The 16,051-nt window shown below is 45.6% G+C and overlaps 1 protein-coding gene across 3 annotated transcripts; it reads left to right on the top strand.

Moving 5' to 3' along the window:
- Nucleotides 1–6,627: 6,627 nt before the first annotated feature.
- Nucleotides 6,628–14,479, top strand: PCTP (phosphatidylcholine transfer protein). Of its 3 annotated transcripts, XM_088537292.1 has the most exons (6): nucleotides 6,628–6,789; nucleotides 9,354–9,471; nucleotides 11,868–11,947; nucleotides 12,283–12,454; nucleotides 13,210–13,277; nucleotides 13,679–13,770. In XM_088537292.1, the coding sequence occupies exons 1-6, from the start codon at nucleotides 6,649–6,651 to the stop codon at nucleotides 13,742–13,744; spliced, it is 645 nt and encodes a 214-aa protein (XP_088393418.1). In that variant the 5' UTR covers nucleotides 6,628–6,648; the 3' UTR covers nucleotides 13,745–13,770. The 3 variants fall into 3 exon arrangements, with proteins under 3 accessions (XP_088393418.1, XP_088393427.1, XP_088393420.1); XM_088537301.1 differs by lacking the exons at nucleotides 13,210–13,277; nucleotides 13,679–13,770 and adding an exon at nucleotides 14,122–14,479; XM_088537294.1 differs by lacking the exon at nucleotides 11,868–11,947 and having other exon boundaries at nucleotides 12,233–12,454.
- The last annotated feature ends 1,572 nt before the right edge of the window (nucleotides 14,480–16,051 follow it).

Below are 16,051 nucleotides of genomic sequence, written 5' to 3'. Positions count from 1 at the left end.
ATGGATATGAAAGTATTTGGCCTAAATGGATCATTTTGTTGGGAATTAACCCTTTAAGGCCCTATGAAGAAGAAATCCAATTCAGTCTTTTTGTTTTGACCATCAGTTTCCCAGATGTGGCCTTACCCGTAACCGGCACAGAAGTAAAAGCATTTTCCTATTTCTACCAGAAATACTAACAACTCATAATTATTCTGTGGTTGGTTGGTATATCTTTGTCCTGTAGCAACTCCATCTTATCGCCTAATAAGAAATTCTTAGATCCGATGTGCATGACCTCAGTTTCATCCCTTTCACAATCAGTTCCCATCTAGGCCTTCCAACATAATGTTTGGTCTTATGTTGACAAGAGGAGATCCCTCCCGTGCTTACACCATCAACAGTTTCATTAGCACATTCCTACTCTGTCATACCAAGTTTATTACTAAAAGTATTACATAAGGTAACTCCCAAGACTGTTTTTTGAGGAACTGATCTGAAATACACACGAACAGGCCTTGAAGCTGGGCTTAGAATTCCAGTGTTTCTGCACAAACAAATGCCCTGATGTCAGGCCAGGAAGCCGTGCGCTCTCTCAGACCCAGTGCCAGTGAAACTCCTCTCCGCGGAGCAGCAGGGCCGCAGTGAGAAGTGGGGAGGACGGTGCCTCCCTCGGCGCTCTCCTGTGAGCGTGGGGTTCTGCTCGCGGGCACACACGGGGCTCGTGCAAACTGGGCACCTCCCGCCGGGCTTTTAAAAGAGGGATGATCCCATCTGCCCTTTACAGCCCTGCCGTGTTCTGCACATGCCTCTCCCGGGGTACAGGGCAAGAAGCACCAAACATACCCCAGGCAGCATGTTTGGCACCTGTAGAAATTCAGTGCAAACAGCTGAGGCAACGTCAGGACGGAGCAACAGCTGCGTAAGGGGTTACAGGTTCACAGTTTTGGACTGCCATGCTTAAACGCTGCATAGTTCCCTTTTAGGACCTGCCCTAAATCACCAAATCTCCTTCCTCAGAACAGCTGTTTTGGAGGAGGTGCAGCCCCTGCTGCTGGGACAACAAGCGAGGCAGCATGTGAGACTCCAGGGCCCTTGCAGCATATTGAGAGAGAGGTTTTACTCCAGAATTGAGCAATGCTGTTGCTCCCTCTGCTCAGACACGCTTGCAATACTTCATGGCTTCCTCGAGTTTCTAACAGTCTCCCGGGCCTTAACAGCACAGCAAACAGTGACTCACTAATCTGGCAAAACACAACCATTGTGGGCTCTCTGCTCGGTTAGTTCTTGCCTATTCCCTAACTCTCCACTGCCTTTTACTTCACTTCATGCCTAAATCCACACCTGGACATGCCAGTTGATTGCATCTGCTGAAACTTTTAGAAAGCAATCTTTCACCTTGTTTAGTATGATGTGAATTGTTTTTATCATGACATGCGGTTATGTGCTTTGCAATGGGGAAAGTAGTGCTTAGCAGAGCCAGTTAAACCAGTGAACCAAACCTCCACTTCGTATCAGATGCTTTAGCTCCCCTCTCATTAAAACCATTTACAGCCCATGGGAGTCCAGTCTCGCTCATCATTGCTATGCAAATCACCCACTCTCTGTGTAATCAGGCTTATGAAATAAGTGCACTTATAATCACAGACACCTCTTTGGTGAGTGGCTGTGTGAGGCATTCTGCTTAAACTCCCACTAGATTCTACCAGTACTTTGGTCAACATCAGGTACCCTGCTGTGCATTAGAGCTTTGTTATTGACCTTCCTGCAGAGCTGGAGAGGGCAGGATATCTGGAGCAGAAAGTAAATATTCCTGTCTTCTACTGCTTTCCTAACTACACAAAGTTCACATTTGAGGAGCTGCACTCCCACCTCCGGAAGACAAATCCTGAATCTTGCAGCACTGGGTTAGGGTCTCTGCATCCTTACCCGACAAGACCACTTCCCAGCTGAGCTAGGAGGAAGCCTAAAAACAAACACAAGATCATGCGACTTCATCACTGTGCTCTGGCAATTTATTAAGCAATGCTGCAGCAGCACCCAGTACATTCAGCTGACATTTAAGTCAGGGTAGATACATCTCTGCCTATGGTCTGTAAAGGGCTTTTCTAATTCTTCCACCTACATGGAGTACCCCAAGGAATTTACAGGACACAAGGTCATGAAGGGAAGTGCAGACCAAGAGCTGAGAAGTTGCAGCAGTTACATCAATACCCTTGGTCAATAGGATTTCATCTTGCTCCCTTGGCATGAAAAGCACACACTGCTCCCTCTCCAGATGGTCGATCTAATGAACACGGAGCATTTCAGATGGCTAAAATTGACTCTCCAGCAGTAGAAAGAACATTACGAGCCTTCAGCTACTCTGCACAGCCTCTGGTTGGAATACTTTGTTTGCAGAAAGTTCCTCTGTAGACCTCAAATATCTTGGGAAACTGGTGAGAAAGGACAGGAATGGGTATGGGGAAATCTCTGCTTGTCATCTACGCTATCTATTCAAGTTAAGAGCTCTCTGCCAGCAAGCTTATTAAGTTCCCCACCCCAATTCAGTATGAGTAAACATATGCACAACAGCATATGCAGCAGGGCTGCCCCAAGTTCACACAGGCAAGCATTCTCTTTCAATATATCAAACAGTTTACACTCCGGGGCCCACTTCTTCCTTCAACACCAAACGGAGCGCACACATTTCTCACGGTTTGGCAGCAGGCTTCATGCACTAAGCTCCTTGTAAACCATCTGAAGCCCTTTGTGCTCATGATGGAGAGCAAGCGCAGGAGAGGACGAAGCACAACCATCCTGCTGACAGAGGGAAACACAGCCTGTGATTTAGGCTCTACAGAGACTCTTCATCTTTAAAAGCGCTACATAAACGCTAAGCGATAAACAAAATCTGGCTTAGCAAAAAGCGCTTAAGCAAAGGTGAAAGTCAAGCAATGCCTGGACGCTTTGCTCAGCGGGGTTGGCTTTAGGCACGGGTTAAGTGCAGACGTTGTCCAAAGGAAGCCCCAGCCCTGCCCCGGTTGTCCCCCAGCCCACGGGCTCTGCTGCTCCGTGTGACCCCCTTGAGCTCCCCGGGCAGCAGAACAGGCCCCATAGCTCTCACCTGTCACCAAAGGACCTTCTTGGCACGGTTTGTGATCCCCTATTGTTAAAGTCAGGGCTATTGATCAGATTATCTTGGTGATATCCCGCATAAGAGGGAGTTATCATAAAGCATATAGAGTATCACTTATATACTTAAATGTCTGACCCACAAAAAGAACCATTTCAGAAAGACCAATCTTCAATATTCCCAGTAAAAAAGAGCCTTATACGTATGTATATAACTTGCAGAATCAGAATACATGCTATAAGAAATGTTTAGTAGTATTTCCATATCTGGTATAAACAGTTTAGGAGAGTACAGGGAATGGGAGTGAGACGTATTTGCCAGATCAAATCAAAATCGAAACACCCTTGTTTAGATCCTGGATGAGTCGTTTTAGGTCATGCAGGTAACACCTGCAATTTCTGCTTTGCTTCAGCTAAGTTTTTAAATTTACCCATTGTCTCTTGGCCTGATAAATAAGTCACACAAAACTCCTGTTTCTCTATATGGGAAGTGAATTATTTTCCTGGAAAGCTGTGCCCAAAAAGTATAAATCACAAGGAGGCGTAGCCAAAATAAAAGAGAGAGATTCTGACACTGTGAGTCCAGCATATTAAAACTCATTACTAAAACTCTACTAAAGACAAAAATATTTGGTATTAGGAGGCAGCAGAACTTCAGTGATTCTAAGGCCTCTTCTTATGGAATGGAGCTCTGTAGAAACTAGATAATGAATACAGAAACATGGTGCAGATTCAGACATAGTTTGGAATTAGACCTTTTGTCTCACCTAGGACAGAATAGGGTTATATATTGTTTTGGACATTAATGTCCATGTTGGGAGATGCTGTTGCTACTTTTCAGCTTTCTGGATGAAGAATTTGCTTTGTGCAAAATGTAACAGTCATGGAATATTTTTTAAGAAGTGCTTTTACATAATACAGTCAATAAAACAACAGCAGCATAACACTGTAATTGGTTTGGCTTTGCAAAATAGAAATGTGAATGGGTATACCACATAACTGGTGTGTCAGGACAATTCAGCATTTCTTCAAAGATTTGGGGATGCACTGAACAAAATGGAATGGCAATAGTATATAAATACCTGCATAGTAGTTGAATCCATCAAAACCCCACATCTTTATTTCATCTTTGAGAATTTCTCAAAGTACAGCAGTGCCATGCCGAGACGGCAGCAGGAAAACACAGGAGAGCTGGTAGCGCCCGCTCACATCTGGCTACCCGTACCCAAAACAAACAGCAACAGTCACCTGCAGCCTGGGGACGGCACGGCAGCACTCACTGCTGCTTTGCTTCCCGGCCACTCGTCATTTCACGACAGAGGAGTTCTCCAGCTGAGCTCGCTGAGCTCATCCTACACCACAGAACTTGATGGATCTCTCACCTTTGATAGCAGTAGGAAAAGGTTAGGGTGGAATTAATAGAGATTATTTCCTTTATTTAAAAAAAAAAAAAAAAAGGAGGTGGACGTTTTAGCCGCATTGACACCACTGATAGTGTGGCTCTGTAAACTGAGGCACCATTTCCCCCCGAAAGCAGCAGGAGCTGGTTAACCAAGGCCTCCTCAGTAGGAGGGCTCGAGTCACGCGGCCCTTCAGGACCACTTTCCATTGTCCTGGAATCGTGTCCCTCTCTTGTCACTCTGTAGTCCCCAGGTCCCTGAGCGGTGTTTGGGACTGGCCTGTGCTGTAACCGGGCTGCAGCTCACGCTGGGCTCCACGGTCCCAGAAGCAGCTGTCCCGAGGCAGCTCCCAATGCCTAAAGGGGCAGAGCTCTAGGAAAAGCGAATCCCTGCTGTGACCAAAGTCACCCCAGACTAGAGCCCAGCCACCCAGGCAGTTTGGGAGACCAAAGCGTTTGGGCTCACAGGCCAGCTTGCTCTCTCAGCTGAAGTGGCCATACAAGAGATAAATAAATGTGTTATCGCTTACATAAACATACATGAAAACAGAAAATAAAGTCTCCTTTCAGAACTGTTTGTGCTTTCTCAGTAATCGCCACTCCTTATTTACCAAGAAAAAAAGAAGGTCACATAGCAATGCCTCTTTTCAGAGCCTGGGTCCCTAGAGTAGCCCAGCGAGATGAATATCTCTTTTTCCACAAGAGTGCTGTGGGGAGGAAGGAGCGGCCAGCCAGCCGCAGCCAAAGGACAGCGCTGATGCCATGCGGAGCGTAACGGAAAACATTTACTCTATTACAGCCAGCAACGTGGAGCAGCGACGCTCCAGTCTTCTTGCACAGACAGGCAAGGGACCCTGTGACCCACCGGGCGCGTTTACACGCCGCCTTCTTGCTGCTGCACAAGAGCAGCTCTTCACTCGTCACTCCTCCTTCTTCATACTTGGTGAAAGTTCTCTCTGCACAAGCTCTCTCAGTATCACATAAACCCATTCTGAGAGCATGAATAGTATTTAAAAAAAAACAGGGTATAAAATTCATGAAATTGCTGCAAAAGCAAATCTAGTGTTTAAGGAAGTATTTCTAAAAGACAAACTCAGTGTCACTTGCAGATCATTCCCTCACATTGTGTTTTAAGACAAGATGCTCTGCTGGGTCAGCAGGGCAGCACCTCTAAAGTCAACATAGCCCAGGCAAGATTTTGGTTTCCAGGGCTCAGCGGTAAGAAAGGTATTGTAAGAAATATATTGTCTTTTGGAGAACCAGCTGAGCTGACTGAAAGTGCTCCTTTGTCATTCAAAAAGAACACAAACAAGTGCAACTTTTTTACATGCATTGTGTAAATATTAATAAGGTCACAATACATGCAACCTACTATGAAAATAAAACAGAAGAGCTGGAATGTTTGCCTGTCTGCTCTGGTGAGGAGGAGCGAGCAGACACGGTATGAGCAGATAGAGAACATTGATGTCAGAGAGCAGCTACGGGACAAACTCCGGGCTCAACCTTGCATGCTCAGGGGGAGGCTGCGGAGAGACCGTCCTGCCACAGGTCTCTCCCCAGTGGTTTCCTCAGGCCCATCCAAACGGGCTGTGCGGGGACTACACGGAGCCCCCGTGCTCAGCACGCCCCAGCCCCAACCCTGGTGCTCCTCCAACGCCACGGGCTGGACGTGGTGGAGGCGGCTGCCGGGAGCCCTTGACAAGGAGGAGAGCGGCTCGGCAGGGGAGCTGGGGAGGGCAGGACCGTGCCGGCCTTGCCAGGGCTCAGTGCCCGGCGCCGGGCCGTACTGCTCCGGGCGGGTGCTGCAGCGCCCGTGGGCTGAACAGAGCCCCACGGGGAGGCTGTAACGAGGCATAAAGCAAAGTCTGCACCAGGGCTACAGGCGCCGGCACCGAGGACCAGGACCAGCGGCTGCCTCGGCCCGCGGGAGCTCCGTGGTCGCGAGCGCCCAGGCCAAGGCCCGTCGCCACCGGCCGGGTCCCGCCGTGAGCCGGTGCCGCGGCCCCCCACGCCGCGGGCGGCCCCTCGTGGCCGGGGCGGCCCCGTCCCGCCATGGCGCCCCTGGGGACACGGCGGGGCGGCCCCGGGGGAGGGGCGGCGGCGGCCATGGCCGCGGGCGGGGCGGGCCGGGCCGCCGCCATCCCGCGGCGCGGAGCATGGCGGAGGCGCCGCGCCGCTTCGCGGAGGAGCAGTTCCGGGCCGCCTGCCGCGAGCTGGACGCGCCGGCGGCGGCGGGGGGCGCCTGGCAGCTGCTGGTGGAGAGCATGGGCGTGCGGATCTACCGGCTGCGCCACGAGGTGGGCGGCCCCGGCCTGGCCCCGGCTCCGTTTCCGCGGGCTCCCGGGAAGCGGCTTTGCCGCTAATGCCATTAACCGCGCCGGGGCAGAGCGGCTCGGCGGCGCCGCGCGCGGGGGCGGCCGCGGCCCTCGGCAGCCCCGAGCCGCCTGCGCGGGCCCCGGAGCGCCCCGAGGGGCTGCGCGGCCCCCAGGGGCGGCGGGAGCTCGGGAGGCGCTGGGCGAAACCCCGCTCTGAGCGGCCCAGGCCGCTCCTTTCCAGAGCCCAGCCTTCCGGACGGGCTGGAGCCCCCGCAGCAGCCGGGTCGCAGAGCAGAGAGCCCCAAGTCCTGCATTTCCACTTGGTGGCGGGTTTTGCATCCATCCCCTTTTCCTAGTTTTGTGATTATTGCTTGCAAAGCTTCTATAAGCTCCTGGCTGTTTGTCATGTCAGCTTTATTAACCATAATATAACTAGGTTATGCGGTAAAGGTGACGTGAGGTGGTTCTGCTTCCCACTTTCCCCAGTTCACCTGCACTTCCCAGTGTTTCACTGCTGAGCCAGCTGCAAGGTGCAGAGATAAACACAGTGTCCGTGCTCAGCTGGAGCACCGCCCGATTCCCAGAGCGGTTTGTGCAGGGACATGAAGCCGTAACCATCCGCCAGGCATCAGGTTCCCGTCTTGCCCAAGCCCGGCTACGGTTGCAGGGGAAGCTGCGGTGCTTGGCGAGGCCTGCCCCGAAACGCCAGGCGTTTCCTGTCCCTACAGACTGGAACGTGGCAGGTGACGGCACCTTCCCTTCTTGGGTCTCTCGTGAGCTGATGCGGACACTGAGGCCCACATCCTATCCGTGCAGCTAATTCTGCTATGTCCTGGTCTGTGGGAAATGCAAAGCTACGCAGGGAAAGTCTGATTTGCTACCTTAAAAACTGCCATTTTTTTACACCCCTGAATATTTCTTTGGGGGGGTTAAAAAACCCTCTTACAGCATGAAAATGGCAACAGTAGTAGCAGAATAGAATCCTTCCGGCTAAATCAGAAGACTGTGTATTGCAGAACTAAATTGCACTCTGTATTTAACTGCTTCTGGATTTTGTGACAGTAAATTTTATTGCTACCAGGTGTATTTGAACCTTTGGAAGCTCCATCTATTGCCTTTTCAAAGGTCTGTACTGTAAGCACATCTCTGGATAATCCTGGATCAACAAGCATTACAGCCACTTCTCGCTGTCTATTGGGTGCTACATAAAAGCTCTAGGAGCAAAGGACCAAATAAGCCAATATATTAGTCTGTGTTCCTAAAGCTATGCTCTGTTTGGAAGTGCAAAACTGCAGTCTGTTTTCACTAAGGTACAAAGAGCAATGCTATGCTAAATTTATCATGGTTTAAATGAGAGATAATTGCTGTCTGACTTTCTCCTCCAAAGAGATGAAGAGGAGCTAAAGGATGAAAAGAAACAGTGAGTGTGCTGAAAAATAGCTATCTTTGAATATTGCCTAAGAACTAAGGTTTGGGGTGGGCTGGATTTGTTACTTCTCACAACAAAGTTCAGAATCAAAGTCCAGGAAAAGAATAGAAAATAACTGCAGTTGCTCAATGAAAGCAGCCTCAAGACATGGGGCAATAAGACTTTCCTAAATTACTGGAAGGATAAGGAGAAATACAATTTACTGTTGTGGTGCCTGTAATAAATGTATATTTACACACATCAGATAAACCATTCATCAACACAGTTGTATAATCCTTCCCTCCCTTTCCTTGGGAAAGTTTGAATTTCACTCCCACACTGTATCCTCAAAATACTCTCATTGTTTTAATTTCGTTCTGGACTGGTACTAACAATAGTGCAAACGTTGCTCCGTAGGCACAGATGGAGTTTCCATATGCTGCAAGAAACATTAAAGGCATTAACACAAGAGATATCCTGCACCCCGCCCTCTCAGCTTACAGAAAGAAAATAGGTAATTCTCAAGGAAAATATATGTAGTGTGTATTCTGCATAAACACAAAAATTATAAAATTTCCATGTATCACAGTATGCAGCAAGAATAATTTGCAGCAAGACCTACTATTCCGAATTATGCAGTATTTGGTAACTCCTTGGATATGGTTGAAATTCTTAGGCCCCTTATTTATTTGGTAACTCCTTGGATATGGTTGAAACTCTTAGGCCCCTCATTTATAGGCCCTTGAGTCTCTGCCATAGCAATTAATGTTCATCTTCTGATGAGCTTGAGCAGGATTTACTGCCCACTGACTAGTGGGAATGAAAAGGGAAGGGTGCAGGGGAAGAGACACGCTCCCTTTGGAACTGCTTATGGAGTAAAAGGGTAGCTGGTGTAAGGGAAGGAACAGCCCTTGTACTGGGCTGGTCAGCCTGTGTGCATTTAAAATCTAATGAATAGATCAAAAAGAGAGCAGTTAAAAGACTGGATCTGGCATTGTTTTTTGAACACTTACTTTCACAGCTCTTGATGGTATTTGTAGTACATGCCCCACCTAACAGCTGAAGGAAGCTGTTCTTTCTGCTGCAGAATACTTCCCTTTCCTGTGTGACTTTTCCTCTCCTGATTCTCTTTCCACAGCAATCAGGACTTTATGAATACAAAATCTATGGTGGTCTTGCTGACTGTCCACCAGAACTATGTGCAGATGTCTACATGGATTTAGATTTTAGAAAACAATGGGATCAGTATGTTAAAGGTAAGCTGATTAGACAGTTTAAAAGCAAGCTTGACCACGCTGATTCTTTCCACAAATGCTTTTCTTCAAAAGTATTTTAAAGCTGCTTTGTCCAAAGGACTTTTGAGCCATACTTAGGGTTTTTTTTTTTGAGATAATGTTGCATTCTGCAAATAAACAAGTTAGCACTGACATGAACAGCTAACATGTAGCTATCCTTTGGAAGTTCTTTCTATATTGGTTAAAGCATCCAGTTGGCCTCATTTGTTACTGGAGCACCTTGCAACCTGTGGTAGAGTCATTCCTGTGAGTCTTAAGTGAAAGTTTATTAGAAGTTCTGTGGGGAAACAGCTATGCCACCTTTGTGTATCTTTGCATATTGCAGCAGAGGTTTAAAAACTGAAATGGCTTTATCATGTAGGATGGACTGTCTTTTCTGAACATTCAGTATGTTCAGAAGTTTTTCTTGACACCTTTCAGAATAAGAAATGCACGGATCAAGGGAGTGATTACTGATTTAGGATTCTTACAGAGAAATGAATAAGCAATTCTTTTTTTTTTTAAGTTTAATATGGCCTTTAAAATAGGGAGTTGGATCTGGATATTCCTGTGATGTTAGAACATTTTGAATGTTAAGTCACCAGTGACAAGACAAGGATTCAGCTGATCAGATTGCTAGCCAAAGATGTTGTAATAATGGGAAACAAATTTCTTGTAGAAAAAGGCCTCTTTCCTATAGGTGAAACAGAAGGAGCTGGACTTCAAATATGCAGATACTATTATAGTGTATGTCAAAAATGCCATGTTAGCTTAGGTTACCTTGGTGGCTTCAGAATCTGGTTTAAATGTGCTTAAGAGAACTGACTGCTTCAGTTCTTAAACAAATGCTTTCTATTTTTTATAATGCCTTTTCAGAGAAAAGAAAGGAAATTGTTGGGGGAAGCTATACCCTTAAACTAGAAATTATATAATGTTGCAGAGCTGGCCTTTATATCCTTTATATGACCATGATGTATTCATCTGTAAATTACAATACTTGTGTTGGCATGTAAAGTTAGTGTCCTATGTAAGTTAACTCTTTAAATGTATAAGACTTGACTTTTAGCTTAAAAATTTACACAACCCACTCATTCAGTAAACTGTAGAGACAGTGCAGTAGTGATAACCATCCTTTTCTATGCTGCTTCCTCCTTTGCAAGAAGAAAAGCGAGCAAAGCTCTAGTTGGAAGGTAACAAAGCAATGCTCCAGTGACCTCTGGTGGAAACCATCGCGGTTTAGCCTAGCACAACCCCACTGGAGTTTTTCCCCCGCTGCAGAAGCAGACGGGTTGTTTCAGCGGTGCCAGCTGACTTCAGGGCACGCTAAGGGAGCCTCGCTGGGAACGCGTGACGTGGGGAAAGCACCGGCCGCGGTGGCAGCCCTCGCGCCTCAGCACTGAATCGCGTCGGCTCCGGCCTTCCTCTGCAAGCACCTCCAGTGCTGTGCCAGGCTGCGCTAACCGTGCCGCGTGTGTAAGCTCAGCTGCAGGAGCAGCCTTAACGCCAAGGGGCTGCTTGGGCTCACGGCCCCCAGCGCCCTGTACCCACCAGGGCCGTGCCCCGGCTCCCGCATTGATTCCCAGGGCCCCGTGAGGCCCGTTCTTGCAGGAAGAGAGGACAGCTGAGCTGCCTGACAGTGCACAGCTGAATATCTCAAATTGATTATGTGCTTGATTTAAACTAAACTTGCTTTCTGCCACACTGTTCCTCTCTTACGGGATGAGTCACTGTCACATTCTGGCGACTCCTGCATCCCTCCCCGCCCTCCTGCAATTCATCCTCCTTCCAACTTCATTTCCAGGCAGAGTAAAGGTGGTGCAATGGTGACATGTTAACCTGTTGCAGCCTAATGTCCTGCATTGCCTAGATATCCTGCTGGAACTTCCTAATAGCGTTTCAAGACTTCATTCACCCCTCGTGTAAGAGCTCTTCAAACACTAGGATGGAATACTTGTCTTAATTCCACCTTAGCTCAGAATCATTTACAAGGGTAATGAGCGATCTGCTGGTGGTTTAGAATTATCCTGACTTTGCACAGACAAGGAAAACACTTTGGGATGAAAAGGTTTTGAAAGAGTAACAGTCTGAAAGGGAATTTGACTCTGCATTCTGCTGGATTTTTTTCTTTCATTAATGAATTTAGAAGCAGCAGAAAACCACAGGCCTCCTCCTCTTGTGCATTTGGTTCGTCAACAATCATGGCCCATAGGAAGTTCTTAAAATCTTCTGCTACCACACCCAGCACACGCATATCAATTTGGGTGTGAAGGTTACTCGCACACTGTGTTTGGCAGGCGTATTCTGAACACTTCTTCATGTCCTGTGTGTGCTGCAGAGGAAATTAAATACATCTAACTGTCTTCCTTTCTCAACTGTAGAACTGTATGAGAAAACTTACGATGGTGAAAAAATAATCTACTGGGAAGTGAAGTACCCTTTTCCTCTCTCAAACAGAGATGTATCCTTTCAAGCTTTTTGTTTTCCTTGCAGTTTTTCACCTGGTCATTTGGGAACACTGACAATGTACTGATTAGTGCTGTGCTGTATTTCATTTAAGGTCTTGCAGTCCTCATGTTACACAAATATGAATAGCATGAGGAAGAGTGTGGGTGTTCCTCCTCACAGGCAACTTAAAACCTTGCAGAGCAGAATTATTGCTGCGTAGGGCAGGATCCTGTGGAAGTGTAAGAAATCACTAGAAGGGGCTGGGATTTGTAATGCAGTTCCCTTGTCCTTGCATCAGGTGTCAAACTGACAGCCTGTTTTGACATGTCTCCTCAACTCGCAATACAGTATGTCTATATTCGCGAATGCCGAGTGCTGGATGTTGATGGGCGGAAGATCTGGGTTGTGTTAGCTCAGAGTGTGTCTGTTCCCCAGTTCCCAGAAAAGCCCGGGATTATCAGAGTTCAAAGCTACAAACAAAGTCTCGCAATTGAAAGTGATGGCAAGACTGGATCTAAAGGTAAGAGGTCAAGAAAGAAAAACCACAAGTTGTGTAGGCAAGGAACATATTTGCAAAATGCACAAAGAGGGAGATTAAAAAGTCTGAGCAAAATACAGTTCCTGTAAAGTAATATGCAGACCACTGGGAGTATTTAAAAATGAATGAAACTTGCTGAAAAATTCAGTGCATTGTTTTACTATTGTAAGGAATGATTCTTAACAGCTGGCTAGGAAATTGAGCTTGAGCTACTGGTCATTTCATTCCCCTGCAGCCTGTCTAATACTTGTTTTCTTACCAATCAGTTGGGTAAAGTTTGATAGTAACTGGAAACTGCTTAATTCAGCAAATGATTTAAGTAATATGTGTGACAAATTTGTAGATGAAAAGGCTTGTTGAGGAAATGACTCCTGAGGGAGATGAATCCTTTAAACATAGCCTTATTTCACAGGACTGGTTATGTGAAAAGGTTTGGAATAGACTAAATTAGGACTCTTTCAGCTCCCCAAGAGTTAACTGAGAATTAACTCTATAGTTCATACATCTCCATACGTCTATACTAGACTTCTATGACTATACTATATTCTTACAGCATAATGCTACACTTATTGACATTTCACTTTAATACAAGTTGACTTGTATAGAATTCAAGGACAACTGTTATACTTGGTGCTTCAGTCATGCACACTGACAGCTTCTGTCATACCGTGTTAGAGCTTGTACTGAAACTAGAGCTGGAAAATGGTTTGTGGTTAACTCTTCTCTCTCATACCTAGTCTATATGTACTATTTTGATAATCCTGGTGGCATGCTCCCATCGTGGCTGGTCAACTGGGCTGCCAAGGTGAGTAAAGGCTGGCAGTACAATTGTCTCTCGCTAATCTGTCCCTAATATCTACTCGGGGTATCAAAATACGCCCCCTGCATGTTGGGTTGTTTTTAGAAATGGATGCACTGACCCCTCTAGCTCTTATGCAATCTGTTTTTAAGACTTTCCGTCACCCATGTAGGTAAATTTGTGCCATAAAAAGCGCAAATCCGTGTTTCATATCTCAGGTGAATAGTCTTAACATTGGCAAACTTCAATAAAGCTTCAAGGGAGCATTAAAGGAACAGTCTACTGTTTTGTACCAGATCTTAGAATGTCTTGTGCTTGTTTGAAAGCCTTGCACTATATAACAGGGATTCTACAGTCTTTCTTAACTACATTATAGATGAATGACTCTTCTACTTTTGTTTTTACAGAGTGGTGTGCCTGCTTTCTTGAAGGACATGCAAAATGCTTGCCATAATTATTCCAAGAGCACATAGGCCACATCCAATTTATTTGGACTGATATTTAGCACTTACAGGAATGGCTATCATACAGTGCACTGGATAACACCTCTAACACTGGAAATAATTTTGTTTTAGTTGGCTTAAGCCTTGAATTTTATTAGACCTTTGTTTCCATCTTGAATGGAAGAGCCATCGATCAACAAGGTATTACCAAAGTCAGCTGCCTTCTTTTCAAAGTACTTCATTTTTGACTTGACCCCAGCTTTATGCTGCTTGTCTGTATGTCAGCTAGAGGAATTCCACATCCCCGGACAAGAGATGCCAACGACCTTGCTAGGAAATGATGTCTCAACTAGTCCTGGGAATTGTGTGTGTGTGTTATGCCTGGCTCTGCCTTTGTGGCCTTGCAGGTTGGCTTCCTACTGAAACAGAGTAATGGAGCTGCAATGTCTGGGTGGAAACACTTTGTTACCTGAACTGGTCATTCTTGAATTATCTGCCTGCAAAAAACATAGAAGGTAAATTACTTAAAGTTTACAATAGGAACTGGAACTCTGTATTACTAAATACATCTTTGGGAGGGGAATAGACTGAATCAAGGGTGTGAAGGCCTTAATCTCAGGGATTTAAAATATTCTGCCTCTTTGCTACATCTCATCCTGCTGCTTCTTGTTACTGGGTATCTGTATCTTATTAAAGAAGAAGTGGTTGAAGTGACTGCCTTTTTATGCTGTATCAATATTTGCTTAAATTAAATTATTATTCTATCCATAGAATGCGGCACTTTTGTTCCAGCTCTCATGCCTCGTGTTTAAGGCTGGCCGTGCTGGGCAGGTCACAAGTGGCAGGCTGACGATACGTGCTGCTTCATTTTTAAAGCAAGAAGAATAACCCAGATTCATGTAAATTTAGAAGGATTCCCTGTGTACTGATGACGCTGCTGCCTGCAGTCCCACCTTTCCAAGCCTCTTTGGGCACCATTACTGAATTGAGTATTATGGTGTTAGATGATTCTCAATCCACTTTAGATTGAATCTCTTAAGCAAATTTCTTCTAGCAGATGAAGAACACAAACAGCTACAGAAAATTTGGAACCACCATTTACCTTAATTTTCTGCAATTTTGCACCCGTGCACTTATTGCAACTGGATTCATATTTTTGCTTATATGTATTCTTAAAATGAACCACAGTCCTATCAAACCAAGAGTTTGATGTTTTTTAACTGAGTATATCAAACTTTAAATTAGAGATGTTTCACTTTTGGCAGTGTTTCAAAAACTAAATTTTGGGGGGATAATTCAGAAACTATTTTTAGCAGTGTGCTAGGTATTTAGGAATTCAAATACCATAAGCCTTCAAAGGAAATCAAAGTAATTTTGGAGCATCAGAATGGATACAAATTATGTCCTAGAGCAAAAGGTCTCCAGGGAGATTGCTCCAAAAGAAGACAGAAAAGCAAAATGGACTATCTCAGCCTTAAATAACAGAATTGGAAAAGTGAACAAATTGAGGAAGGCTCTTCCTGGAACATGATGCAAACTAATGTATTTCTGCAGTGTAAATCTGCCTTAGCTTCAAGAGCTGCAAGGTTTACAAGTGTGTAGGTAGCAGCTGGGCACATGCGCAGGGATGAATCACCTACATGTATGACAGTTTCCATTCTGTTTGGTGTTTAATAAAAGCAGCCTTCTACAACAAGGAGTGAAAATATTTTGTGTTCACTGATTTATGATTGCCCCTTTTGTCATTCTTCTCGAAATCTGTTGTCAAGACATGGTATGTGTTTGTTTGCAGTGCACGGAGATGTTTAGGCTGAGCACTCCGAAGAGGCGAGACTGCTCCACTGTCAATCTTGCTGAAAACAGGATGTCCCAGAGAGATCACATTAACAGTGTATAATAAATAGTGTGGGGCTTGCTTATGTGTCCTTATTAAAGGCTACCGCACAGGCAGTTTTTTTTACTGTACTCAACTTTCCAAATTAAAGGTCACATTTGATTGAATATAAACCAGGGAAAGTTGATTTCTTCTCTTTGCAAGCAACTAGCCAGTGATGCGACATGGACACAGTATCAGATGTTCTGTTAAGTTTAGGTCTCCATTGACATTGCATATTTATGGCAATACGAAAGTCATTTCATTCAGTTCAAGTATGAACTACTACCTCTAGTAAAAACTGCTGTAGCCTCCAGTACAGGAGAGGCATCTGATCCAAAAGCCACTCATCAGACTTTCCATCCATCAGAAAGAATCTTGGATCTGTGGTCATGTAAACTTCTGTTTTAAAAGCCCAAAGCTTCCAAAAACATTTTCCATGTTATTCGCAGAAAGACTTAGTT

Source organism: Tinamus guttatus, unplaced genomic scaffold, assembly GCF_059628265.1.
Source record: "Tinamus guttatus ecotype Peru unplaced genomic scaffold, ASM5962826v1 Tinamus_guttatus_pri_ptg000045l, whole genome shotgun sequence".
In the NCBI taxonomy this organism is placed as follows: Eukaryota; Metazoa; Chordata; class Aves; order Tinamiformes; family Tinamidae; genus Tinamus; species Tinamus guttatus.
The sequence above is the reverse complement of the archived record's forward strand: the minus strand, read 5'-3'. Positions and strand labels throughout refer to the sequence as shown.